We start from the raw sequence: 19,569 nt of genomic DNA, 5'->3' as shown, positions 1-19,569 counted from the left end.
GACCCTTTATTCATTAGTCAAATATCAATCAGGTTACAGAATTGGGAAAACAGGAAAAATAGAATTAATACAGAACATATTATAGGTTGCATACAAAGCATTCCATAAAGGAAGGGAATTGGGCGTCAAATGTCAGTCAGAATTCTTTAAAGAGTTCAGGAAATATAATTCAAGAATGAATTATGCAAGACTAATCACTCAATGCGCTCTAGAAGCTTTACTAACATAACATAACAATAGACATTTACAGGTTTATTGTTAATACTATACATTAAATCCTACAGGCAGGTATTTTGTTCCATAGAATCTCACTGATTACTGAAGTAGGCAAGGGGTTTGGTGTTGGTTACCCCAGTAGCAGACTGCAGGTTTAGGAAAGTTGCTCTGTTTCATTTTGTTTTGTATTGCACGCATATACCCCTCAAGTGTAGGTGGCAGCTTCTTTTCTGTTTGCTACTTTTATTCTTTCTATTCATCTTCTGCTTTGGTTTGCATGTGCAGTTTCCTGACTCTCTGGCTAGCCCACTCTTGTCAGACTTACAGGTACATTTGAAGGGATGGACCAATCTTTATGCAGTTGGTCTGTAACACACACTTTGCCCCTGTTCATTTTAAGGATTGGGCGTCCTCCTCGTTTCCACTACTGCGTGATGCCCTTTGTACATGGTTGAATGCCCTAATTTTTAAGCTGAAAAAGAAAGAAGATATGAATTAGGGGGTCAGTGTTCTGCCCCTCCCATTAGCTGTCCTCTTAACGATATTACAGGACAATTTTTGGCTCATGTTCATTTGTGTTGCCTTGTTAGTGCTCACAACATGCATGGAACGCTGGCCCCTAACTAGGACTCTGTTAACGGGCCACCAAGGGCTTGCTTTTGAACATCCTGATAAGAGTTAAAATTCTATCAAAAAAATTGTGAATCTCAAGCGTGATAGACCTGCTTGGCGACACTGCTTTTTCACTCCGCTTTGGGGTTCCATGACTTTGTGGACTCTGTGAGTGCTGTGGAATTTTAGATCAGTTGTTGCTGATAAATTAGAGCTTTAATATGGGTGGTGCAGTGTGTCACAATTACTGGCTTTAATCCTGGTTTTGGCAGTGTGGTTTCTACACACCTTGTCCAACACCCTTTGACCCTACTGGCAAATGTTGAGTCCTTGGTCAGGTCTTTGGGAAATATTCTTCAAAAGTGCTCCTTCCAACATGGTGGTAGGACTTTTGCTGAAAATGCATTGCTGGCCAGCGTGTTATTTCAGTGCGGGCTAGTTGGCATTTTTTTAAAAGAAACAAATCCTCTAGGTGGGGGTGTTTCTAACAAACAAAAAAAATCAATGCTCTTAATGTTTTTCCATCTGTTTTTTACCACCATTTTTTCATATAAGCAGCATACAGGAAACAAGCATTTGCAATGCAATAGGTCTCGCATTACTGATAGTTTGAGGTGTTGGCGTTGCAAATTATAATGCAATGCCAATAGCTCATACTTTCAGTAATGCGAGACCTAGTGAATTGCAAATGCTTGCGTAGTGAGCCAGGAACCAGCCTTGTATGTCTCAGTGCAGTACCGCAAGCTGCTCTTTGAGGTCCCTAGTGAGCAAGATGCCAGCGTTGTATGTCTTGGTGCAGTTCCGCAAGCTGCTCTTTGAGGTCCCTAGTGAGCAAGGCACCAGCACTACGGACCTCTTTTGGTCACATATGGGACTGCACCCTGCAGAAGATATGGTAAATCCACCCTACCCAGAATGCATTGCATGCAAGACAGTATTACGAGTACATTCAAATAGCCTTGTCCATATATACAATTATTTGCTTTGAAATGTGACTAAAGAATTATTACATTAATTTCGGATTCGTTTGTACTCTAGTGACCAAAGTAAACACTGCCAGCCTAGCTTAGGACCAAGTGTGTGTCTTGCCTGAAGCCTTTTAAGAAAATAGTGCCTTGAGACTATAATTAAAACCTAGGGAGTAACCGCACATATAAAAGGGGGTGTCCTCATGGGAGATTACAAGAAGAGACCAGGCGGTACTAAGGAGGAACTACTAAGCCTATTGACCAATGAAAAGCCACAATTTACAAAGGACAGGGACAGGAGCCAATTTAAAAGATAGGCGGAAAGAGGGCGGAGCTGTATGTACAGCATGTCTCGAAGAGACAGCGCAAGCGCTGCCTAGGCGAGACCTAAAAAGGAGTACACTGGATAGGGCAGCTTTCCACAGCCACAGGATGTTTCCCACTGCTGAGTTTGCTGAGGCTCTGCCATTGGAAACCATGTGTTTTTTTACTCTAAAAGAGGCGGGAAGGGATAAAGAGAAAGGAGGAATGGGGCATTTGCTATTTTCAGCATATGTCTCATTACCATCCATCCCTAAATGACCTCTTTGGTCATTAAGGGGAGACTTGACTTTTTACCCAAATATAATTTAATTTAGTGTGATGTCAGATTAATTGGATTGGTGGAAGGAGTGGTGATTGATGCAGTGGTGTGTGGACTCGCTACCACTTCTTTGTACAAAATGGAAGAATGGCTGCTTGGATCCTACCAGACTGGAAATGAGCCTCATTTGCATATATCCGTATTTGTTATGAAACGCTTGGTGACAAAACTCTAAAACAACGGTACGTTTTGCAGACAGTATTGAGTGTATTAATGTGATCATGGGATAATATTTTTCTGATAACCTCAGGGTCCTCTAAAGGGACATGCTCCACCTTCCTCGTGGATGGCCAGAATGTGGGGTCCATCCCAGCCGCTGTGGTGAAGGAGCTGCGTGGTTACCCTGAGGTTTTCACTGTGCATCAAGATTCCACCACAGGACCGCCCTCGGTGGAGCTCAACACGAAGCTGTCGTCCTACGATCTGCGCTCAGCAGCGGTCCACCAGGTTCTGGAGGACCTGAGAAGCAAGAACCTTTTTCAAACACTGAGAGAGTGGAGAGATGAGGTGAGCAGTGACCATGATAAGAGGCCGCCCATTTGTTCTTGTAAGAGCCATTCAGCCTTCCAATTCAAAAGGGATCAAAGCAGTTTTGTAAACTACCCAGGGGGGAATTCTTCTGCTTCCCAACAATACATCACTTGCAGTGCTTATCACAAGTAGCAACTATGACGTTACCTGCTCTGCATATGCAGCAGCCTTGATTTCTAACTTTTGTTTTATTTTGGCCTCCTGAGCCTCCTTCAAATTTTTCCCAGCACAACAACGTGTCGCCCTTTGCCTAAATTCTTCTTTTTCCACCAACATGAACAAGCATTGGCAAACCCAATTGTTCTCACCTCTAGGACAGATAGGCTTTGCTAATGTTTTTTGTGTGATGCTGTACAGCATGGTTAAAAAAGAGGGGGGAAAAGCCTATGACTTGGCTGTCCATGTCAGTTTGTAGGCATGTGTGTTCCCACAAAATGACAGCCACTTATATTTTTTATTTGCCGATCCCAGTTGAATTGGTAAAGGAAAACAAAGGGCGCCAGCGCATTTTTTCCTTTGATTAAAAGCGGGTAGGGGAGCAAAACTGGGTGGAAGCAACATGAGTGATGGTAGCAACTCAAGGATTGCAGAATGGGGAATGAAAGTGGAGGGGAAGCGACACGAGGCAGGGATGGGGTGGGAGCAATACAGAGGCCGTGGGTGGAGGGCAGAGAAAAGGAAAGGGGTAGGAGAGAGCAACGTGGAGCTGAGGGAGAAGCGGACAGATAAAGAAAGCATCCAGAGAGGAGAAGCACATGTGCTTGAGTACATCACGAAGCGGAACTGGGAGAAGAACACGGGCGAGAGAGAGCAATAAGGAGTGAGGGAAAGATGCTCACCAGGGAAACAGCTCGGAATGCCTGGACTCTGGTGGAGTGCTTAAGACAACAACAAAAAAGTTGTTCCCTATAAGTGAGCGAGCAGTAGAAGGATAAAGGATACAAGTACATTGGTGTATGCTCCATGGGAGGAACAGACAAAATATGGACAAGGCAACCATTGAATAAGAAGAGTGACCGTAAAGCAGTCCAATGGTAAGCAATGGGTGGGCTGCAAGCAGCTTTATGTTCTTGGTATGCGCGCAACGTCTTTCGCAGCTAGGCAGCTGCACTATGCAAGTCAAAAGCAGACCTCCTAATCTTACATCATTGGTATGGATGCTAGGTATTCCTTACCCCTTAGAGCAGTGATCTTCAAACATGTTAATTCCGCACCCCACCTCAGTTGGGGAAAAAAATTATCTGGCCGGTCCAGTATTTTTTGTTATTATTCTATTATATTGGCAATGTTTAGATATGTCTATACTTATTTAAATACTGCAGGTAAGTTCTGTTATGGTTTTTAATATGCAATCAAATACATGAATGTAAAACCTACTATTCTGGTCAGACAGGCCTTACTAACATGTCAAGTCAAAAAGTATGTTTATTTAGATCGTAATCTTTAAACAAATACATAACAATTAATTGAGATAAAATATTTCCCAACAATCACTCATGAAGATTTGTAATTAAAATCTTATTCCTTTGATCATAAAATGATCTTCCCCTAGAAATATGACATTTAACGCTGGGTGCTCATACAATTGATTCCTCCATTTGATTCTTATCCTAATAAAATTGATAAAACCGGCTATCTCTAGGCAAGATTCAGTTTAAAACTCTAAAATCTATTTCTGACTTATTATAAAACTCTGTACCACCTTTATGAATTTCCCTAGGGCAATTGCAATGCCAATACTTGGTAATTCTGTGATCAGCTCAATTGCTTGTCCCCTAGTTATTGTATCATATTTTACAAATATTGGGTGCAGCCAAAGTTTGCGCTGATCTAAGATGTTTATACAGTCCAGCAAACAGTGCACGGTATCCCCTTTTGTACCCAGCCTGCATTTGCAACGCCCATTAGGGTCCAACATTTTGGTTTTAAATTCTTTATTTAATAACCATGGGTTAATCCCAATGCGTAACCTTAGGATCTCTTGTCTAAACCCCGGGTTTGGCAAGAAATCCAAATAGGGGAACCAGTTTTCCTTTGCCCATGCATTCATCATAAATTCAACCAATATTTTCTTACCAAGGTATTCCCTATCCATACTTCTAATAGCAGCTTGTCCATTGAATTGTAGCTCATTTTTTGAACACTCTACTATTAGGGAATCACGGCATATATCCACTTTCATATTTTCGCAGGCCTGTATCATTCTCTTCCTGCACATTTTTGCCCATTTTAAATTACTTAGTTGTATTTCTTTCCGACACCATTGTGCAACTTTTTGTTCATTTTCGAGGCGTTTCCACAATCTAATCACTGCAACTTGTGACTGTACCCCCCAAGCTGTTGTCCCCAGTTCTGTTCTTATTGCTTGCACCATTGCTGATGGGGGCAGGGATAAGAGGTTTTTCAAGCATTTTTCTTCCTCTAGGTCCCAGGCTCCCTTACAGCTCAAATAAAGGATTTCTGCTCCATAGAGTACTTGTGGTGGGATCATTGCATTGAAAGCTTTTAACAGTGGTCGATGTGATTTATCCCCATAGTCACGGTTGAACATTTTTAGACCAGCGATTGAAGTTTGTGCCTTCGCTTTTTGGGCTTCTAGGTGTGTTTGCCAATTTAATCTTTCGTCAAACCACACACCTAGTTAGCGGTATTCGTTAACAGATTCTAATTTAAGATCCCCTAAAAACCAATTAAACTTAATCACTTTTTTCCCAAAGCACAGGATTTTCGTCTTGTCTAAATTTACCGTTAAACATTTCTTTATACAATATTCGTTAAAAGAGTTCAACTTCCTTTGAAGGCCAATTTCTGTTTGATCCACTATTACGAGATCATCCGCATATAACAGACACGGCACCTTTTGCCATTCATTCTTGGGCTGGTACTACCCTTCACTTCAAGCCACTCCGGTAATTCCGATAGAAATATGGAGAATAGCTGGGGGGCCAGTACGCAGCCTTGTCTCAAACCGTTTTCGATAGATATTTTTGGCGTCAGTTACCCCTCGGTATCCCGAATTACTTGAGCCCAGTTGTCCCGGTGCAATTCTTTTAATATCGTCAACAGGTCTCTTGGGATATTTTTATTAATTAATGTTTCCCAGAGGCAGCCCCTATCCACAGAGTCAAATGCGGCTCGGAAGTTCACGAAGCAGCAACAGAGTTTTCCGTTCTGCTCCGTCGACTTCCTTGCCATTGCCCATAGAGAGAAGTAGTGTTCTATTGTAGAGTGTTACTCTCTGAACCCTCCCTGTTCGATGGGTATTACTGAGTTCTCCTCAACCCAGTCATTTAGTCTATTTAAGACTAGTTTTGAGAATACCTTTTCCCCTATATCCAGGAGGTTTATCAGTCTATAGTTTTGAGGTTCCCCGGTACCACCCTTTTTGTGGATAGGTCTAATTATTGTGCCCTTCCAGTTTAATGGCATTTTTCCTTCTGTTAAAATTACTTGGAAGAGGTGAGAAAGGAATATTGCCCACCATTTTGTTTGGGACTTTAGTATTATCGCTGGGAGATTATCCGGCCCTGAAGCCCTGGTTAGATTCAGCTTCTTGATTGTTTCTTCTACATGGTCTTCTGTAAAGTCTAATTTGAATTCTTCTGAGATTTTCTGCCAACCTGAGGGTACTGTAGCTCCTAAGACTAATCTGGCTTCATACAGTTCCCTTAGGTATTTATCCCAGGCTGCCTCACTTACGACGCAGATCATATCTCCGGCTGGGGGGGGACGATGCTGATTTTATCAATTTCCGAAATTGTCTCAAGTTCTTATCTTCAATTGATTCTAACAGCTTGCCCCAGCATTTCTCTTTGTAGTCCCTTTTTGCATCGAGGACCATCTTTTTAAGCTCAGCTTTTTGATTAATAATGTGTTTTTTTCTCTCTTGGTTGAATTCTTTCCTTTGCTTTCTAGCTTCTGCCCTTATCTCCCTTTTTTTACTTTGGCAGTCCATTGAAAACCATTTCAGGCGGCTGACCCGGTTTATTGTATCTTTTCTTTTCTCCTTTTTTATTCTATCCTAAGGCATTGGACTAGTTGGGCTATTTTCTCCTCATACAATTCCAGGTTTTCCCTCTCGTGGTTTACTAATTCTATCTTTTGTTGAAATGATTTTAGCTTTTCCTGGTACTCGTCTGTTAATCTTGTTGGTGCCCATTTTCGGTATTCCATCTCTTGTGGGATCACCTTTTCTCTTGGTTCCATCCTTCCCCCTTTTAACCTCAGTGAGAGCTGGTTATGGTCACTACCCTCGCTGTGATGTACCTTAAATTCCTGCACTAAGGGGAAGTTCCAAGCTGGCATAAAGACATAGTCGATTGGGGAGTTTTGTAATCCTTTTTTTAAAGGTCTTCTTTGCCGGGCAGTCTGTTTTAAACCTGCCATTTAAGCAAAAAATGCCCTTTTCCGCTAGATAGTTGACCAAATCCCAATCCAGTTTCGAGGGAACACATGCTGGAAAACTAGCATAATTAATTCCATAGGTGTCCAGTAGTTCTGTGTACCAGCGATCTGCCTTCATTGGATGTAACTTATGGTTAAAATCCCCTAAAATTACTTACTAACATGTAAAAGTAATCATAGTGTGATTATTAGAAATGGGACTAGGGGGATTGAAGACTATTTGGAGTCTCTTCCCTTTTGACACATACTCCCAGCTAGGATATAAAAAGCAAAATGTGTTGGTGATGGCCCATTACAGAGCAGCTTATTGTCACAAATTGTTTTCTGCTTAAAACAAAGCACTGTTGCCAGCATAATGCTTATTTTGGCCAGAGCCTAAGCCCCCCCCACCCCGTATCACTGTTTGAAGACCCCTGCCTTAGAAGGAACATAATATTCAGAGAAATGAGCTTCCATAAAGACTATACCAAGTAATGTCCACCAGGAGTTCATTTTATATCCCATCAGTTGAGAAAAATTAGTTGCTAGACTAAAGTAATGCGGCAATTCTCACATGTCCAATGTTTTGTGCAGGATGAACAGATCGGCAAGATCTGTGATGGTTCCTCGTGTCCTGGATATGGTCATTTTAGTTAGAAGAACTTTACAGGCCTCAGACCAAAACTGAAGAAGAATTTGGGGAATTGCGAATTGTTAAGAAAGTAATACTCTGAGGTACTTACGTGTCTCCACCATGATGTCACATTGACTCTGTTGATTAATAGTATAAAGCCTTGTTTTGGAAGTAAATAATTCATAAGGGCTCTTCCCACTTGCCATAGTGCCCCACTTACAGATAGGTGACATAAATGTAGTGTTTACGGTTTTGGCATGGAGCCATAATATTACTTCCTAGCATTCTCTGCTGTCCCAGGTGCCTCGTACACAATTCTAAGTTTTCCGCTTTTTGGTATGTTTCTGGTATTGTGTCGTGGCTTATCTCTGCAGCAGGCATGGAGAGGTTCACCGGGTCTGTGAGCCCAGTTGCAATGTCACAGGTAGGATAATGCAAAAACAATGACCAGGTGTGATATATTGTAATCATGGATCCCAATATATCAAAGATATTAAGAAAGATATTATGGGCCAAGAAAATCCAGAAATATTGCAGATGAGTAGTAAACCCCTGTAGTCAGTTCAGATGCGTTTTAGAAGGGACACAGACATTTACCCAGGTCCCAAAGCCCAGGTGGAGGGAAGAGTATATTCACAAACAATCAGTGGTGTGCCTGCATGCCAGACAGAATTGCTTCTCTGCTTTGGGCCTGCTCTGACACCTTGTGTTCTCATCTGTCCTGCTAGTGCTACGAAGTGATGCCCCAATACTCTGACCGTTCTCTAATGAACATGGAGCGCGCTGCGACCGGTGAGTCCATTCAGTTTCTCATCTTCTTTCTTCTCAAACTCCATTGGTTTATGTTACAGCTCTGTTTACAATGCAGCACACGCAGACTTCTCTGGGTACTATTAAGGACGAAGAATAAGGTACAGCAATATGATATCTAAAAAATAAAAATACAAGAACGCCGTTAGAATCATGGTTACAGACAATCCCTTTTAAAACATGATTTATTGTCGAATGATGTGGTTTCTTTCTTTGGGGGGGCCTCTTGCATCCAAGTAATGTTGCTGGTAGGGCCAAAGAGATGCAGTGAGACGATTCTTCTGTGCCTAAATGCAGATTTGGCCTTTGATGCTGTTGTGTGGAGAAATGCTTATGTTTCTTTCACTGCAGCCCTGTTTGGGGTGAAACAGTATGGAGTCCACGTTAATGGCTATTTTAAGCGTGGAAGTGAGCTTTTCATGTGGATCGCCAGAAGGTCGCAGAACAAACCTACGTACCCAGGCCTGCTGGACAACATGGTAAGGTGGCTTCAAGGTACTATACCATTACATTTTTACTGAATTCTTTGTCATGGGGTATCCATGTTTCTGTCATGCATTGGATTTTGTTTTCAATTATACGCTTTTTTTGCGGCTGACAGGCAAGTGGGAGAAAAATCAGCTTTTCGTTGTGAGTTGGCAGTGAGTGGTTGAAGGTTAGGACCCCTAGTGCAGACCTGGTGGTTAGATTAATAGTACTGCAATTTTGTTGAGAAGGATTGAAATTGGGTTGAGTGGCTTCACAGATGAACTTTGTGTGTGAGAAGACCACATGTATGTGTGTCTATGTGTGTGGGGAGGTGATATTTAGCATTGCAAAGACAGCCCTCTCCTTTGGAAATCCTGGTAATGCTAGACTGCACCCACTGCGAACCCTATAGTATATAAAAGTATCCAATGGGGAATGTGGAGGTCCACCCAGGAACACCACCAGTGTGAGGAAGACGCTCTGGCAATAAAGGTTGCCACAGACCAGCAAGGTTTTGTTGCTCGAAGGCTGGATATCCCCATCTGCTCGTGCGTGACTGGTAGCAGAGGGTGGAATATCAGTGGGAGGACAGGGGAGTACAATAATTTGAGTAGCACTCACCCACCCAATTGTTCCTATGCTCTTATTGTGCATCCCATGGTGGATCTATCTTTAGCGTTTTTGCAAGGAGGTAGTCCAGTAAGGGCGGATAGGAGTCTGGGACAGACTGGCTTCCTCTACGCTAGGCTGGTGAGGAAGGGGGCAGGGTGATGCAGTAGTTAGCATGATGTGCCTGGGCACAGATATAATGCATCTCCACATCCGGGGCTTCGAACCAACCTTCGTGGAATGGTAGCGTGAGTGTCTCCTATTTTAATCAGGGTTATTTTCCCTCCCATATCTAGTGGAATAGTTGGGTTTTGAATGACGCAAAAAAGGCTGTTGCGAGCAGGAAAGGGATATTAAAGAAAGGGTGTAACAATTTCAGCAGGAGCACTATTTTAATTAGTCTTATTTTCCCTGCCAGGGAGAGTGGGAGTGAGATACAGCGAGTGATCTGGTGTTATGTGTGGTGCCATAATTAGCTCTTCGTACCGTTTTCTCAGGTTCCTAGATACTTAAGCTCGCTTGCGCACCATCTCAGGAAAGTCTGTTGGAAACGGCTGTGTGTTATCAGGGGAAGATCTGTGATTTTTCTCAAACTATTTGTACAACTGAGAGTGCATTAAACTTCACAAATTCTAGCAATATGGGATTCATGCTCCCCCTCAGCCTGCCTACATAAATGGTGATATTATCAGCATAGAGTGAGACTAGGAACGGCCTGCTTGTATACCGTACGGCGTAGTCAGCGTTCTGCTGCCTGAGTTTGGCAGCCAGGGACTCCACCACCAATACAAATCAGAGCGACGAGAGCGGGCAACCCTGTCTACTGCAATGGGACAAGTCAAAGGGTTCCAGGCATTACCCATTTATGTACACGCTGGCTACTGGCTGGGTGTAAAAGAGTCATATCTATCTGTCGCTGGATAAGGGCATTCCCATCCTAGGTAGAACAGGAAATAGATGATCCCACTCTGGGGAATCAAATGACTTAGTGACATCAAATAAATGGCCATGGCATTTGTGTCTGGGTCAAAATCCTATTCGAGGGCAAACAATGTGGGCAAGTTAAGTGAAGGAGAGGGGCCAGGGTTGATTTCTGATTGATCCGGTCTCACCAGCTTTGGCAGTAATAATGTTAGGCAGCTCGCAATGAGTTTGGCAAGTATTTTAGCGTACAGTTTATCAACAAAAGCGGCCACTTTGAATCGCATAGATGGGGTCCTTATCTGGCTTTGGCAGCAAGATTATTACTGAATTCCTCATGGACCACAACAACACACCATTCTGTCAAGCCACCTCATATACAGCGAGTATGTTGTGTATATCTCTTGAAAAATTCAGCTGGGAAGCCATCGTCTCTGGGTGTTTCACAGGTGGGGGGTGTGCCAATAGCCGAAGAAATTTCATTTAGTGTAAAGGGTTGTTTATGAAGAACCTATGGGCATCGCTGTGCCACACCAGGGCAACATAAGCCAGACAGATCCCGATGTCTTCCCGGGGGTGGGTGTGAGATGAGTTGTACAGTGTTTTAAGGAAGGCCACACATTCAGAAAGGGACTTTGTGGGGTCATGGTATTTTCCACCTTACGTGTTTTCTGTTTCAAGTACTGGGTTAGCAGCTTTAGTTCTCATTATCTTAAACGCTAATGATTTTGCCAGCACCTCTTACTCACCATAAGTTCTAGCTGTCTCATACTTGCTCCTGTGATTGCTCTCCCTCGTTGCCACTCATATTGGGTAAGCTTGGTTCTGATCTGCTCAAGGATGACACCATCAGGTTTCTGGGCTAGTGACTGCTGAAGGGATCGGAGTTCACTTTCTAGCCTTGTTAGGTGATCGCACAGTGAGATCTGGACTCCCCTGTGTTCAGCTATGTAGAGGCCTTTCATGATGACCTTATATGCCTCCCATATGGTGCCCATTTAGTTCACTGTGCTGCCATTACAGTTAAAGAAGTCAGTGGTTTCAGTCTGTAGCTCATCTGCAAATGTCGGCTCTAGTAGTGTGCTAGGAAAGAGGCGTCGGGGCACCACTGCATTTGTCATGCCAGGTATCGCAAGCCTTAGCAACACTGGTAAGTGGTTTGAGAGGGTATGTGCCATGTGCGTGGTTTCATGCAACAATGGAGGAGTACCCCCTTGGGAGGAAAATACAGAGAAGGATTTCTTCTGTATCTGGAGCGTGAGGCTCAGGTTAGCACTAAGTGCCCCAACCCTTTACCGGACAGTGCTTGTCCTTGAACACCAAGAGAGTTCATCTTGGAATGTGCAAGACTGGCCCTAAAAAGGAACTATTTTCAATATGAGGACAAGATCTTTCTCCAAACTGGGGGTACATCTATGGGCAGTACTTTTGCTCCTAGTGTAGCAGGCCTATATGTACACGATTTCGAGGAAAAATATATCCTCAGCAACCAAAACCCCTACAGTTCCAATATCTTACTTTGGAGAAGGTATATAGACGACGTGCTGACCATTTGGAAAGGCACTGAAGATACCCTATTATCCTTCTTCAACTGGATCAACACACTGGACGACCATTTGAAGTTCACTTATGTGAAGGACCTTAATTCTTTGGTCTTCTTGGATCTCACCATAACAAAAACTAACGGGAAGTTGTCAACGGTCACTCACTATAAACCCACCGCTAAAAACAACCTACTTCGGTTCGAAAGCTTCCACCCGAGACCACTGCGGGAGAATTTACCGTATGGACAATATCTACGGCTCCGCAGAAACTGCAGCGAGCTTGATGACTACAAACAGCAGGCCCAAGATCTTACTGTCAGACTAAAAAACCGGGGATACCCCGATAAGATCTTACACAAAAGTCAGAAACGAGCCCAAAATAAACATAGAGCTGCTCTTTTGGAGGACCCAACAAAGACCGTGGAGGAAACCCCCCTAACATGTGTCACCACGTATAATACCATCTCCAACGAGGTAACAAAGATAATAGGGAAACATTGGAGCATCCTCAACACCGGCAACCTGAGATGGGAAAAACCACTGTTCTCATACAGAAGGGCACGGAGTATCAGAGATGCAGTAGTGAACACCAGACCCAGAATAAACGTGGTAGAAAATGAGACAGTTCTCAATACATGGGGGTTACCAAAAGTGACAAGCCACTATAAATGCGGCAATTGTAGCGTATGCCCTTTCACTCACAACACCAAGACCCTACAACTGGAACCCAACAAAACCTGGACGATCAGAGGGCATACTAACTGCAACAGCGAGAACGTCGTGTACAGGTTGACATGTCCCTGCAACCTACACTATGTGGGGATGACCAGCAGAAAGATAAAAACACGTATTGGAGAGCACAGGATCACTATTAGGTGCAAAAAGGCCAATACAAAACTTACCGAACATTACTTGTCGGTAGGGCACAATCCTGACGAAATACAATGGACCCTAATTGAGCAAATCAAACGAGGAGCCAATATGAACCAACGCCTTTTTGAAAAGGAACAAAGGTGGGTTTATAGACTTGCAACGCATAAAACTGGCCTAAATGACAATATTCCATGGAACACAGTGATGGGATAACTTCCCTTACTAAGCCTGTTCTGTGAAAGAAGGTCCAACAGTGGTCACTCTATTTTGACGTCCATGCCTAAACCTGTACGTCTAATCTGTCCACTATCAGCAATTGGGCTGACCCCATGTCCTTTTACAACAGTTCTGTTCCTTCCCCCGTTTTTGGTTCAAAAGGTTTTTCTTTTCTTTAACTTAAGGAATGACTAGACCCGGTTCCTTCAAGAGCCCCGTCTTTTCATTAGACGCGGTTCCTTTAAAAGCCCCGTCTATTCACCAACGCGGTTGCTGTAGCAACCGCTACACCAGATTCCGCGTGATCAGAACTCCAGCGGACACCGCCCCTGTGTCCCGTTCTGATTGGCCCACCTAGAGCCCCAGACCAGCGCCACGCCCATCCAGGAAGTAACGCAGAGTTTACTTCTCGGCGTCGCTGATCCATCGGAACACTCCACGGGGCATTCGCGAGTAGCAACCAAGTAGGTTTGTACTCCAGATGAGCAGAAGCTGCAAGTAAGTGCTTTTTTGAGAGAGATGCACGATGCATATCATGCGGCAAAATACACCGGTCCTGCACTAGATGCATCGAAAACAGGCTGTATATTAACTATATGTTCGCCCTTCATTTTTCAAACTCTGTAGGTGACGGATACTTGCCGTCTTGGATAACTCGATGCCCATGAAGCGATAGTTACCGCTTCAAGTGTAAGCAGAGCAATATTTCACTTTTTCTTTATTTTAATAACAAAGTAACCCGCTTAACTGCGGCACAATCACTTAGCCGCCGATCACTTCCAGTAATGCCTGGGCGTGCTTGACGCTGCGTTGCAGTGGCGATCACTCTCCCACACCTCCTCCTCCCTCTCACTATCCCCAGCAAAATAGCATATTAACAAGATACTGAGTTGTTTCTATATTTAAGCACATCCACGCTCCGGTAATTACCGCCTGAGCACTGCTGTCTATCACTGCAGATAGACCACGGGTACGACCTGATACATAAGGTGTTCTCCTGCCACCTTACTTTTGGTGAACCCACCAAGCACATTATTTGTTAAGTGTGTACCCTCGTTTTGTCTTCCCCAGTACGTAAACCCAACCCTATACATTTTTTCTTACAGGTTTTCTCCTGAACCAGGAAAAGACACATTTTTACACCAGACCATAATTTGTGGTCTTCATTTGAACGAGGGCTGGACGCACCTTAGCGTGTGCGGACCACCCCGCTCAAACCTCACGGTCCTGACGAAAACCAAATAATTTTTCCATATGGTTGAAACATGTAGACCTACTTTTAACTAAATCACATAGCACACTACGCTATTTTTATTTATCACATTTCTCGAGACACCAAAGCCTTCTTAAATAGGCACAGGTGCCACATTGATTTTAGCAGGGTTCAAGCACTCAAGAATAAAGTCTTGGAGTGAGTAGTCTTGGCCCTTTTTAATACACGTATCACTGTAACTTTCTGCACATATAAAAAAAAAAAAGAAACCCGCTCCACTGTAATCAGGTGTCGCAGCACACCCTATGGGCACTCGGCCTATGGGGTGGGACCCCGATGATGAAGCATGTCACCAACCAGGTTGGTGAGTGAGGGGTCTTCTTCAAGGACAAGCACTGTCCGGTAAAGGGTTGGGGCACTTAGTGCTAACCTGAGCCTCACGCTCCAGATACAGAAGAAATCCTTCTCTGTATTTTCCTCCCAAGGGGGTACTCCTCCATTGCTGTTAAATCTATTCCCGGGGACCAGGAGTTCCCACCACACATAGCCTGTGCAATTTCCCTTACTCTCTCCTTTGTTATATATACGTGGTTTCATGCACCCAGCTACTCATGTCCCAAGTCACCAGTCAAGTCTCAACCATCCGTTGTGCACCCCTGAGTAAAATGTGCCATCCCAGACCTGTGAATGTCTCTCCCCCCATATATCCACCAGACAGTGGTCTTGGATTGTCGCCGTGGATGAGCAGCGGGTAGGCTCACTTAATTGAGTGGTCCTGGAGCACACAATTAAAGTCTTCTCCCTATTTCAGGGAGTGTGAACCTATGGAGAGGTTCTCACCCCAGAGAAAGTCAAAGATGGTGGGTTCATCTATATTGGGGCCATAGTAATTCACTAGGCTGATTGTAGTGGTGCCCAGCCGTCCCCAAACATTATCATAGCTGCCCTAGGCATCTAATTGGAAACCTAGCGTGTGAAATGGGATACCCACTTCTGTGATAATAGCTACTCCTCGTGAATAGGAAGAGTATGACAAGAATAGCCTATAGGCAGCTCATTGGGAGGCAAAGTTACACACCGAGCGTATGTCAGTGTGGGTTTCCCGTGAAAAGGCTACCTGGTCCTTGTGTCAGTTCAGATATGACAGGACCTGTCTCCTCTTGCAAGGATTGCTGAAACCTCACACATTCCATGTTAAACAGGTTGTGAGCTTGGGCAGGCCTTGTTTATTTGGTCGGCCCATGAGTCACCGCAGTATATGGAAGTTGCATGTGCAAGTGAGTAGTGTCGAAACTGGTACATTTCTCCATATTTCCAATGATTGCACAGTGCCAGTGTACTGCAAATTGCTGTGCAGTTTTCAACACTGGAATCCCTCCAGCCCTCACCCACACTGGTAGCCTAATCCCACCAGGACATTCTTCTGTCCCTTTAAGCACAGAACAATCCCAAACCAAACATTGTCCCACCCTGTATTAGCTTTCATGGCCTTTAGTAGGGGTTTACCGAGTCAACAGTACATCAGCGAGCTGGTTAAGACCCTCAATTGGTGTTGAGTGTGCCGTCTAGGGCTCAGTAATTTGGCTGTCAGGCTGCAGGCTCTCTTAGCCTGTTTTCAGTCCCCAGTTACTGGGCCAAGTAGAATTCCAGTGAAATAAGTTGCTTTACTTGCTCCTTGTCTACAAATTTCCGCAAACAATCGCCTCCTTGATTGATACATTTAGCTGTGGGGCCCCCACGTAAAAGAGAGATATGCTGGGAGGTAGACCTAAAGTAAATTATGCACTTCCCATCATTTCCTCACATGTTCTGACTTCTGAGAAGGCAAAGGCATCACAGTTCGAGGAAGAGTGATTCTTTGGATGCTGAAGGCCCACCTTGGCACTACTCAATTGAAAGTTGGGCCTGGATTTGGCTACCAGACCTCCCCCTGGTTGGCTCCAGGATATTGGGTTTCAGGGCTGCTAGAGGAGATAGCCCTCCGTATCTAGCTATTCTTGGTCTAAAATCTCCTCAAACAATATTCTGAATGCACTCTATGCGGCCCCTCCTGACCTCAGTATGGAACTTTCCTCTGCTTTGGGACGTCAGTATGGAACTTTCCTCTGCTTTGGGCATCTTTAATAAACCAGTTATTGCAGTAGATCATTGAAGACTTACGGTAAGACTCCTACAGCCCTCTGGTACTCCGAAGAACAGCAAGAAAAAAACGCCACAGCAAAGCAATTGAAGAAACCTTGGTGCATTCTTATTTGGCTCCAGACAGGTTGGCTTATAAAGCGGCATCAACGATTACCAACACCTTTTTAAGGCCACACAACGCATATATTGCAGTCTGTACTTCCAACTCCTCTTGCGAAACATTTGCTAAAATGAGAACTTTTCGCAGTGCCTGCAACAACGCTATTAACTTTTCACAGCCTTATGTTGTGCTTTCTACTCTTATATATATATAATAACCAAAATGCAAGCCAATTTTGAATCCCGACCCCCACTTGACTATCTGCTTATCCATGAATTACTCCCAATGGGGCTTCTCTTGCCGAATTCAATTCTGTTACTCTGAAGGAGGTTCTTAAAATTATTCCTTCCAATAAATCTTGTTCGCCTTTGCAGCTTTGTCCTCCCTTTTCATTTCCTCAGATGTTATCTTTATTGATCCTGCTCTTACAGATCTCTTCAATCTCTCTAACACCAGTGCCTCTGTACCGAAATGCTGGAAGCACACTCTTGAACTTCTCCTATTTAAAAAACTCTTCTGCAGACCCCACGGTCCCTGAAAATCGTCACCGTTGTTGGTACCTTTCCCGGCCAAACTATTAGAAAAACTGATCATTAAATGTAAACATACAGACTAACTACCTCTATCCTTCACATTCCAACTTCTGCACATCCTACTGCATAGAGTCTGTTCTTTTGGCTGCTTCGGATGACCTCTGAGCTTTCTTGGACAAAGCTGGCTCTGCTGCCCTGATTGTACTCGACCACTCTGCGGCCTTCAAAACAGAGTTTCATTCCATCCTCCTTAGTCAACTATATGAATTTGGTATCTGCTCAAAAGCCCTAAACTGGATCTTCTATGACTAAGCTCCCAAGTGGTTTTGCTTCCACCATTTCATTCAGAAGAAACTAGCATCTGTTTGGGGGTCCCACAGGTATCGTCATTGAGTCCTGCTCTTTTTAACATATGTGTCTGTCCTCTTGACAACTTAATCAAGTACTTTAGCTTTGAAATTGTATTCTATGCGGATGACACTCAAATAACTGTTTTTATCTAACAATTCTGTTGATATCCAGGTTACGTTCTGTTCCTGCATGCTAACTACTACCTCCTGGATGAAGGAGAACAGTTTAAAACTTAACGGTGATCAAACTGAGATACTTATGTTTCGACACTATCTTCTACGTGGTCTTCAGCATGGCAGCTGGCAGATCCGGGTCTCACTCCTGAGTTCAGTCACCTCAGCCAGAAATCTGGGAGTCATGCTAGATCATAGTCTTACCATAGGAAGTAAAGTCACCCAGAGCACGGTATGGTTTTTGCTTACCTTGAGACTTCTGGGTAAAAGATTCTCCTGGTTATCTTTCTCAGTAAGGAAAACTGTTGTTTGAAGACTGATTACATCTCGGCTTGACTGCAGTGATGCACTCATTCTTGGCATCCCTAACCATCTGCTACAGCATTTTCAAAGGATTCAAAACTTGCCAGCCATGCTCACACTTGGTCTTTCTGCCTCTGCTCAAGTTCTCCAACACATTAAAGACCTGCATTGGCTTCCTTTGCGCTCTTTTTAAAACCCTTTTTTGTGCACAAAGCTCTTCACAACACTGGATCCTCTCAGATAAACAAGAAACTTTCTATACTTATGCTTGAAACGATGTTCTGCTACTCTCCATGTGGCAGCTGTCCCCTGCAAACTTCGCTGCAAGAGTGGTGGCTACTCTTTTTTTACCTGGCCGCCAAAAATTGGAATGCTCTTCCAACCTCTCTCCGTCATCAACCTGTCTTTGTCCTTTTTAAGGAAGCTCTTAAAACATGGCTGTTCCAGCATTATTGATTACAGTCTCCGACTCTCCTCTTGTAGTAGTCCCCCTCCAGCATCAGGATGCCTATGCTGGGGGAGAATGAGGTTATGTTATGTCACATTTGGTTAGATAGTGTAGCAAGCTGCCCGAGATGGAGAATTTCATGGCATTTCTACCTGTAGGAGGGGTCCAGGAGCAAATTAAAACCTGAACTGGTAAAAGAGCGGGCGTGTGAGTGAATAGGTGAGTGGAGCGTGTGTGTGCGTGGAGACATAGTCAGGAGAGGAATTGGCAGGAAAAACAACCATGCTTCTGTGTTCCCCGACTCCCCATATCCAAAACAAGCATTGAAAATGCAATAGGTCTCGCCTTTGAATAAGTTAAAGCCATTTGCTTTGCTATATATGGTATTGTATAGCAAAGCAAATGGCTTAAGTTAATCAAAGGCCATTAATATGTCCTTAAACGTTCCATTCAGTGATAGTACTGGTCAAATTTCATTACTGTTTCTGTTCTGGCTTCCTCTGAATAAGTCCAGCTAGTCGTATTAAAAACAATGCCTGTGCATAACTTAAAGGAGGACGTCCTTTGTTTTGTATTTCATGGGTCAACCGAAGAAAAAGTTAATGCACTTCGAAAGGAAAGGGGGTGAGCACAGTGCTAGGTGTGTAACAGACTTTGTTTATACATTTTTACAATGCACTGGCAAGTATACCACCCCAGCTCTCCCAGTAATGACGTTTATTTGTGGAATGTCATGTGTTTGTAGGCTCTTCCGGCAGACAATGGCTGTGTGAGAATTCTATAGCACCATGGAATATTGAATTCTATTATGGCATATTAACCGTACCAGTTAAAGGATGTAAAATCATACCAGTGCACTGCTTAAGTTACCACCGTAC

The 19,569-nt window shown here is 43.7% G+C and overlaps 1 protein-coding gene across 1 annotated transcript in view; it reads left to right on the top strand.

Annotated features, from left to right (window-relative positions):
* Window positions 1–19,569, top strand: part of LOC147684444 (uncharacterized) — a 63,796-nt gene that overhangs the window by 6,578 nt on the left and 37,649 nt on the right. Inside the window, exons 2-4 of the mRNA XM_086942346.1 lie at window positions 2,690–2,946; window positions 8,716–8,779; window positions 9,149–9,276. Of these exons, the coding sequence (XP_086798472.1) occupies window positions 2,690–2,946; window positions 8,716–8,779; window positions 9,149–9,276 (449 nt within the window). The remainder of the gene's footprint in view (window positions 1–2,689; window positions 2,947–8,715; window positions 8,780–9,148; window positions 9,277–19,569) is intronic.

Source organism: Lissotriton vulgaris, chromosome 10 (genome assembly GCF_964263255.1).
Source record: "Lissotriton vulgaris chromosome 10, aLisVul1.2, whole genome shotgun sequence".
Classification (NCBI taxonomy): domain Eukaryota; kingdom Metazoa; phylum Chordata; class Amphibia; order Caudata; family Salamandridae; genus Lissotriton; species Lissotriton vulgaris.
Note: the sequence above shows the minus strand (reverse complement) of the source record. Positions and strands in the feature narration are given on the sequence as shown.